The sequence below is a fragment of the Octopus bimaculoides genome, chromosome 3 (assembly GCF_001194135.2).
Source record: "Octopus bimaculoides isolate UCB-OBI-ISO-001 chromosome 3, ASM119413v2, whole genome shotgun sequence".
Taxonomy (NCBI): Eukaryota; Metazoa; Mollusca; class Cephalopoda; order Octopoda; family Octopodidae; genus Octopus; species Octopus bimaculoides.
This window is the reverse complement of record NC_068983.1, coordinates 63,301,271-63,310,916: the sequence shown is the minus strand read 5'-3', so window position 1 is coordinate 63,310,916 and position 9,646 is coordinate 63,301,271. Positions and strand designations below refer to the sequence as shown.

The window sequence follows — 9,646 nt, the reverse complement described above, 5'->3', positions numbered from 1 at the left end:
GTGGAAAGAAAAGCCTACGGAAAAGACCACGGTAACATCAGGCAGGGAGGGAATAAACACATGGGAACAAAGTGCTCTCTCTCTCTTGTTTTTTTCGATTTACAGGATCATTCTCAAAGTTTCATCACTCGCATGCACCATAACAAAACAAAACCTACCTCTACATTCTCACCTTCCTTTTCAAGTGGTACTTGAAAAAGTTGATGAGCGATTGGCCAGAGAGGCAAGTGTTTATCTCTAATCCTTTCGCTCGAGTCCACCACACACATTCTTTCACCATGGCCACCAGTGCGACGAAGACTACCGTGCCTTCCCAGTTGAGGAAGGTGGCGGAGCAATCTCCATGATAGACTCGGCCGACAGGCAGACTCAGAGCAAACGTGACAGCAGCCCTTGGGGCCCAATGCTCAAAAGGTGTTTTCTCCTTGCCGCTGGTGCAGGTGCCAGTTATGTGACACCAACAACACCCATATGATATATATATATATATATATATATATATATATTTCATACTGGTAGCTCAGCATAATCAGATAACCATGTTCCTCTTTTAAGCTTCCTCAGCCAGTTTGAATAGTTACAAATTAATGTTTAAAAAAATATGATTGTATTATGATGGTAATCAAAAGTCTATATGGATTCTTTAAACATAATCTAGACTAACAGCGTATCTTATCACTTCCATTGCTGTATATTTATTCATAATGTAATATACGCTCCATTCTATTACCATTGGGCATTTATTATACCATTATAATTTGTTAGAACTAGTAATTCAAAATTATTTCAAAATTGAGTCATTAAAATAACTTTAACCAATCTCACAAATTACTTATGAGAATGAATATAGTAGGCAATTATTACCTGTCTGCTGCATTATTCAGTGGATGCATTCGTCTGTAATTACAAGTTGCAAAATGTTATAAATGAGATGCTTGTAAACATTAACTAAGATGATAAGCTACTTCTGCTATAACTGTTTTGTTATTTAGCAGTTTTAGATTTTCTCCACTTTGATAAATATGGAATTACTTATTCTGTTTTGAATACTTTCATTCATCATTCAGCAGTTAAACAGTATAGAATGTTATATGCAAAATTATTGATGTAATCTGAAGTCAGAACATTTTCTTTCTCAAATTAAATGTTATAAAACCTTAAAATTCTTTTGTAAACATTTTAGAGCTGTTATTAATTGATCACTATTCTTATACTCTCATCATATTTCTATCTTTTTTGTCAAAATTATAGAAATAATTGTAGTCTTTATTGCTTTCACCCTCTAGCAGACACACATTCCAACAGTTGAGCCTATGTAACTTACACATAGTTTGTTCAATAATAGTTGTAAAGTTACAATTACAGTTCTATATTTAAGAGATGAGGAATTATGTACATTATTTACATTATTTACATTTGACAGATATTTGTCCGCATCTTGTTTGTTGTTAACCCAATGTTTCGGCTGATATACCCTCCAGCCTGCATCAGGTGTCTTGGGATAATTTTGAACCTGAGTTTTCATTCCAAAGGTATTTTTTGATGTTGTTGTAAATAAAGCTACAATTATAATTGAACAGAGTATCTGGATTGTGCTTCAAAGTTTCACATACACACATTCAAGGGAACAAGATCTTTTCCAAAGATAAAAATGTACTTAGTGTTATTCTTATGAACACTTGAGAAGTTGTTTCCATTGAACTATTGTGTATCTGTGGAATCGACCATTCAGTACTGGAAAGCAGTTTTTGTTGCTTGGTCATATGTATGTATACAGGGTATTCAGGATAAATTTGATAGTTTGCATAAAAGGGAAAGAAGACACCAATATTCCATCTAAAAATAAAAGTATTTCAAAAGATCAAAATATATCGACTAGATTATGGCTGGGTGATTACAGTTTACTCAAATTAGCTGCCCTCAGCTTCCACCACAACCTGAAGATGGCTCCAAAACTTGGTGCATGTGTTCTTCATTGTGTCCCTAGGAAGGTCATTGAATACCTCCTTGATCTTGGCCACCAGCTCAGACTTGGTGTTGCAGGAAGAGTGGTTGGTGTTTTTGTCAACTATGCCCAACACATAGTTATCCATGGGATTACAAGTAGGGGAATTAGGAAGCCAAAAATCAGGGCTGGTAAAGTCATAGAAATTCTCCAACAACCACTTCTGACATTTTCCGAAAGTATGGAAAGGGTTCAAACCCTACTGCCACACATATGGCCTTCCAGTAGCAACACTTTCCAGCCAGAGACTGACCACAGTTTCTGGCTTCTTCACATGACCATCTGAATTGAACCTAAGGTCCTGTTCAAAGATGTTGGGATGAATTCCAGAATTCAGATGCAGTCAGAATGCCTGCTGTGTCCGTTTCTGTTGGTCATTGCTTTGTAGTTTCTGTTGCAGATCTCCACATCATGTCATACAGTTTTTACAGTGTTCACAGAATATTGAGCAGCAGTTATGATGTTGGCATTTTGATACTCGGTGCAAATCATCATGATACAGGTAACTCTTTCCCAATATTCAGATGGTTTCCAGTCCTCCATGTCAATTAACTTTTTCTCAACTACAACTTTAATCTTTTTGTACCCCAATGCCATTGACTATTCATCAATACATCAAGCTGTTATTGTGAAAAGGTTCCAAAAGAAATTGTCAAATTCATCCCAAATACCCTGTACATGCATATGCACAATTATTCACAAAATGGTCAACTCTCACAAAGAGGAACAGATACACTTAAAGGACCATTTTTATTGCTGATACGTGATACTGAAGAAAACCCAGCCACCTTGGAGCAGTAATGGAAGCTGGAATATATACGTATCTACATCACCTGTTGTTTACCTGCTAAATCTCTACTTCTTCTTCTTGCTTATTTGATATCTCATTATCCTTCTGCTATCATTCCTCTATTCATTTGTACCTTGCCACTTGTGGAATGAATGAAACACTGGGTCAATGCATACTAAATCCCCACTTCTGTCACCATCTGTTTCTTTTTAGCTCTCTTTTTCTCCTGTCACCTCTTTGAGTTATAATAGTTCCTATTTTGTCCCTTATATATAGACCTTGAAATGAGAAATGAGTGGTTGAGTAATGAAGATGTTAGATGAATAGGAAGTGAGTACCATCCCAATGAACAACATTGAAGGCTGAGTGTTAGAGTAGCAGGTGGCAGGAAAGAAAGTGGTAGCGATATAAGAAGATGTATAGGTGTGAAGGAGACAGTTTTGGTGGTACATATACATGCACATACATGCAATGCACATAAATATGTACCCACAGTTCCAAACATACACTGTCACCATTTTTCGTGACTTACAATCACCATATTTGCACTGCTGGCTGGATCTTTTATGGTCATATCTTCGCCAACATCATAAATTACCACTCAACTCAGTCCTTTGACATCTGCATGAAATACAACATCCACAGGTTTCATTCACATTAAATGTGCATGAGTTTTTTTTATTTAGCTGTCATCCTTAATTTGCATTACATCTCATTGTAGCACAATCTTTTCTCATGCACATTGTATCTGATTTCTCATATCCAGTTTTACTCTCAGCTCATAAATAATCTGTCATTTTTCATACTAACACTTACATCTTGTGAAGCATGCTTGCTTTAATTCTTTTCAGTTTCTGCAATACATTCAAGGACCACATCACACTATCATGCAGTACTGCATTTCATACACACACCTTATACAAGCTGCTATTTACTCTAAGAGAGAAGCCCTTAATTACCATGTAGTGGGTGCATTCAGATAATAAACACTGGGAGTAATCAGGAAATAGTTTCTCTCAAATCTGATGACTCTATAGAAGTAGTTCTGAAACCACTGCTCCCTACTACTAATTAGATCATTAGCCAGAATAGAAAAGACTGGAGAAAGTTCAGAAAGCTAATACCTTTTCTGGCAACAAAGGCTTCTCCCTCAAAGTCAGATTGTATAATGCATGTGTGCAAAGTGTATTGCTGCATGTCAGTGAGATGCAAACCTTGAATAGAGAGGATCTGCAACCTCTAGAAAGAAGTGAAGGGAGCATGCTTTATTGGATGTATCATATTCATGTGAATGAGCAAATTGTAATTGAAGTAAGAGACAAACCGAGTATAAGAAATAGACACAAAATGCACGAGAGGAGACTGCAATAGTATGGGAACATGAGAGAAGATGGATAGAAGATAACAAGTACATAAACTAGTGCAGAGTACTGAAACTGTATGGGATCTGTGGATGAGAGAGACAAGGATGACTTGGGAAGAGATGGTGGAAAATGATTTCAAGATACTACATCTGATGAGGTATATGATAGAAGACTGTGCTGACTGGTTATATGCAGTACTGCAGAAAATGCAGCCTCTGTATACACTCTTGCTTATAAACCCTCACATCTCATCATCTCTTCTCCCATCACTAATACCTATTTTACATCCTCCCTGTTCCACATCATCTCTTCTACTCACCATACCATGCCATCTGTTAATGAGAGGAAAGCATTTGATCTATGCATATTGAATATTTTCTTCCACCATCCATATCTTGCTATCCCACCTTCTGTCCTGAATAATAAGGCTCCCAGATTCATCTGACATCATACTGTCTTGGATATATTACAATCAGGATAGATGTTGGCTTTTAATCCCCATCATTTTATCTCTCCTTCATGAACCACTCTGCCCATTAGTGTATAATGCTGAATAGCACTGATCTCTTACTCACCCCCCCCCCGACCATCCTTACCACTCTCTGACACCCTTTTACTAACCACTAACATTATTTTCCCCCATCTCTCCCCTAATTTTACCTCTGCTAGTTTCTTCCTACTGTCTTCTCCCAACAATAAACCTGTGTAACTTATAAGAACTGACTTGAACTATGACAAACCATCCAATCTCTTTAGGTATGGAAACTGAACCTAAAATGATTATGATGATAATGATGTTGATACATGTGAATGTGTATATGTGTGGTGTGTGGAGAAGAGTCCTGGCACCTTCCTACTTGACCCATCACATCACTTGGTTATTTATCACACTGTGACCCTTGCCATTTATCACTCTATCCCCCTACCCTGACATTACTTTCTCTTCTTCTTTCTCCTACCGCCCAATACTCTATGTAAAGTTGATGTTCCGTAAGCCTCCCAAAACTATCCCAAAACTGAGATATTGGTGCAAAACATGGTCTTCTGTCTTGTTAGATCCTGCTAAACAGTCCAGTTCATGTCAGCACAGAAAATATATAAAATGGTTGTGGTCATGATGGTGATGATGATGATCTTGGTACTAATGCTGATGCTGGATATGTGTGCATGTATGTGTGTGTGTGTGTGTGTATGTTTGAGATGTACATGTGGGTGTTTCTGTTTCCATATCTCTGTTTATGTTTACACTGGTCTAAAAGCCAATGTTTTTTTTCTTTTTTGTATCCCTTTATGTCACATCACCTAATTGTTCAACATATAGAGATTGACAAAATAAGGGCTTCACTGGAATAACCACTGGGGTTGATGTGATCAACTGAACCCTAGCAAGTAGTACACCAGTTAGGCTGCAAACCAGTGAGTAAGACCAATAAATGAATAAAAGACTATGTGTTGAATAAGTTAAAAGGGATAAGATGAAATTCTGAAGCATTAGTATACAAGAAAAATCTACTACTATTTTGCAAATATAGAAGCATTGTTTAGTGTACTAGTAATATATAGGTGCAGGAGTGGCTGTGTGGTAAGAAGCTTGCTTCCCAAACACATGGTTCCAGGTTCAGTCCCACTACATGACACCTTGGGCAAGTGTCTTCCACTGTAGCCTTGGACTGACCAAAGCTTTGTGAGTGGATTTGATAGACAGAAACTGAAAGAAGCCCGTTGTATATGTGTGTGTGTGTACGTGTTTCTCCCCCATCATTGTTTGACAAGCAATGTTGGTGTGTTTATGTCCCCGTAACTTAGCAGTTCGGCAAAAGAGACCGATAGATAAGTGCTAGGCTTACAAAGAATAAGTCATGGGGTCGATTTGTTCGCCTAAATGTGATGCTCCAGCATGGCTGCAGTTAAATGACTGAAACAAGTAAAAGAATTAAAGAATATATATCTATAGATATAGCTTCACTGTGGCAAGTACCTTCTACTTTTATTCCTGGCAAACCAAGGCCTTATGAGTTGATTTGATAGACAGAAACTGAAAGGTGCCTGTTGTATAAAAATATGTGTGCATGTGTGTGCGTATGCTTCTGTGTGTGTGTGTGTTTGTGTGTTTATACTTTCTTACTTTGACAACACACGATAATTGTAAATGATTGCCATCATCATACAAACAGCACCATTCATTTCCAATCTTCCCTGGAAACTTATTTGGTTATGAGGAAATACTGGTTTCAAATTTTGGCACACAGCCAGCAATTTTGGGGAAGCATCTGTTCAAGTAGTACTTGATTTATTGACCCTGAAAGGATGAAAGGCAAAGTCAATCTTGCCAGCCATACAAAATGTTGCCAAGTATTTCACCTGACATGCTAACTATTTTGCCAGCTTGCTGCCTTGGTTATGAGAAAATATTACCTTGCTTGCAATCAAATGAGGTTTGGTGGCAGGAAAGGCATCCACCCATAGTAAACCTACCTCAATGGTTTCCATCTGACTCGTGCAAAAATGGGAAAGTGCATGTTAAGAGGACAACAATATTGATGATAATAATATATATATATCTATGTGTGTGAGTATATGTATATGCCATGTATAAGCACCCGTATGGTGCCATGTAAAAGTATCCGACACACTCTTTAAAGTGGTTGGCATTAGAAAGGGCATCCAGCAATAGAAGCCATCCCAAATCAGACTGGAGTCCGATGAAGCTTGCCAGCTCTGGTCAAACCATGCAACCCATGGCAGCATGGACAACAGATGATGATGATGATGATGATATATATATATATATGTGTGTGTGTGTGTGTGTATGTATGGAGATTGCAATCTATTGGTTGTTTATATATATTCTATATCTCATGCTTTTGTCTGTATTAATATTGAGACATATTTGGAAAGCTATAGATATTCAGAGTAATGTCTGTTTTTAAACAAAGTTCTTTGTACAATTTTACAGCCCTATATACTGGAGCCAACAAGTTCTTGGAAAATTGATTGGGATGAGCTTGAAAGCAACAGAGCCAACTTCCAGGCTCTTTGCCATATCTTGTTGGAAAAGGTAAATGATATTGTCTTATTTGAAGTTTAAATCTTACATTCTTTTTAGTAAATTTTATGCTATTTTTATTATTTGCATTGCTTTTTGATGATTATGAAGGTAATGATTATGGTCATCATAACCATCGTTGTCATCACTATATTTTTGCTATTATAGCTACTGCTACTACTAATAAAACTGCTAGTTCTGTTGTTGCCTGATATTTTGATAGAGTTGGGGGTGGGGGCTAGTCAATTGCTTCAACTCCAGTGCTTAACTGGTAATTATTTCATTGACCACAAAAAGATGGAAGACATAGTCAACCTTGGCAGAATTTTACCTCAGAACATAATGTCAGATGAAATGCCACTAAGCATTTTGTCTAAAATGCTAATGATCCTGCTTATAATAATTCTTTTTTAATTTTGGCATAAAGCCAGTAATTCTGAGGGGAGAGGATGAATTGGATTACATTGACCTCAGTACTTGACTGGTACTTTTTTTATTAATGTAAGAATGAAAGGTAAAGTCAGTTTTGGAGGCATTCAGAGGTCAGAAAGAAATGTCACTATGTATTTTGTCCAGTGCTGTAACAATTCTACCTGTCCACTGCCCTATTAATAATATTGGTTTAAAATTTTGGCACAAGGCCAGCAATTTCAAGGGAGGGGGTTAAGTTAGTTGCATTGACTCATGTCTTCAACTGGGTCTTATCTTATCAACTCCAAAAGGCTGAAAGGCAAAGTCAACCTTGGTGGCATTTGAACTCAGAATGTGAAAATGGAGGAAACGCCATTAAACATTTTTTCTGGTGTAGTAAGGATTCCTAATAGTAATAATACTGATAATAAGAAAAAGCTACAGTTATTTGACTGATCTAGGATTTGCTCACAATGCAAAATCCACACCACCCTAAAAGTAATATCAACAGGCTCTATTTAGCAAGAATAAAAGAAGCTAAAGGTTTGTTAATGCAGAAGACACCATTGCTACAATTTGGGGCTTGAAAAACTATTTCTTTTATAGTGAGGAAACACTCTTCTCTGCAGTTAGAAATATTGAAGTCACTGAAATGGGGAAAGAATTCAAGAACAGAAAGAAGAATGACATAACAAATATTTGGAAAGACAAAGAACTCCATGGCCAATGAATAAAACAAGCTGAGGATGTCAGAAGTGAAGAAATCGGGTTTTGGCTTATAGATGGAAACCTGAAGCAAGAAACTGCACTGCTAATTATAGCCTTATAGGAACAAGCTATCAAAATGAATTTGGTAAAGATAAAAATTGATGAAACTCAGTCACAGAGCAAATGTGTGGAAAATGAGACAAAAGTATATCTCCCTGTTGGGAGAAGTATGTTAGCATAAAAATTGTATAACGGTATCATGCCTAGCTGTTTTAGTAAAAGAATGCATTGGAATGTTAGCCGAATTTGTGGATTCAAAGTGAGAGAAAATTCTTTTCTACTCTAAGCACAAAGCCTAAAATTTGGGGGAAAGGGACCAGATGATTGGATTGATGCCAGTATGCAATTGGTACTTAATTTATCGACCCTGAAAGGATGAAAGGCAAAGTCGACCTCGGTGGAATTTGAACAGATTAAATACTGCTAAGTATTTCACCCGGCATGCTAACGTTTCTGCCAGCTCGCCAACTTAAAATGAGAGAAAATTGGTATGAACATGAACCAGAGGCTGTGATGGGGTAAGACAACTGTAGGATTTCAGGAAATTTCTCCAGAAAGACTGATCATACTATTGAAGCTGGTAGACCAGATGTGATTACAGAAGTTAGTAAAAACAAAGTAGGATTAAAGACTTTTCAATTCCATGATATAGAGTGGATATTAAGGAAACTGATAACACTGAGAAATATCAGAACCTAACCATAGAGACGAAGAGATTGTAGAACACAAAGATGAAACTTGTTTCTGTGGTAGCTACTGCACTCTGCTCAGTACCCAAAGTGCTGCTTAAGAGGCTAACGAATCATGGAATTGTGATACATACTGTTAACCTGCAGAAAATCCTAAGAAAGATTCTTGAGATTTGAAGAGACTTGTCACCAGGCCTCAGGATAGCATCTCTGCTAATTAGATTAGCATGTAACAGCTTTTGTATAATAATAGTAGTAGTCATCATCATCATCATCATCATCATCGTTTAACGTCCGCCTTCCATGCTAGCATGGGTTGGACGATTTGACTGAGGGCTGGTGAAACCGGATGGCAACACCAGGCTCCAATCTAATTTGGCAGAGTTTCTACAGCTGGATGCCCTTCCTAAAGCCAACCACTCAGAGAGTGTAGTGGGTGCTTTTACGTGTCATCCGCACGAAAGCGGCCACGCTCGAAATGGTGTCTTTTATGTGCCACCCGCACAAGAGCCAGTCCAGGGGCACTGGCAACGATCTCGCTCGAAAACCCTACAAAGGCCAGTCAGGTGGTAT

At 37.6% G+C, this 9,646-nt stretch overlaps 1 protein-coding gene across 2 annotated transcripts in view; it reads left to right on the top strand.

Annotated features, from left to right (window-relative positions):
- Nucleotides 1-9,646, top strand: part of LOC106880771 (meiosis 1 arrest protein-like) — a 147,285-nt gene that overhangs the window by 120,638 nt on the left and 17,001 nt on the right. For both annotated transcript variants that reach the window (XM_014930867.2, XM_014930868.2), the window contains exon 10: nucleotides 7,116-7,217. In XM_014930867.2, the coding sequence (XP_014786353.1) occupies nucleotides 7,116-7,217 (102 nt within the window). The remainder of the gene's footprint in view (nucleotides 1-7,115; nucleotides 7,218-9,646) is intronic.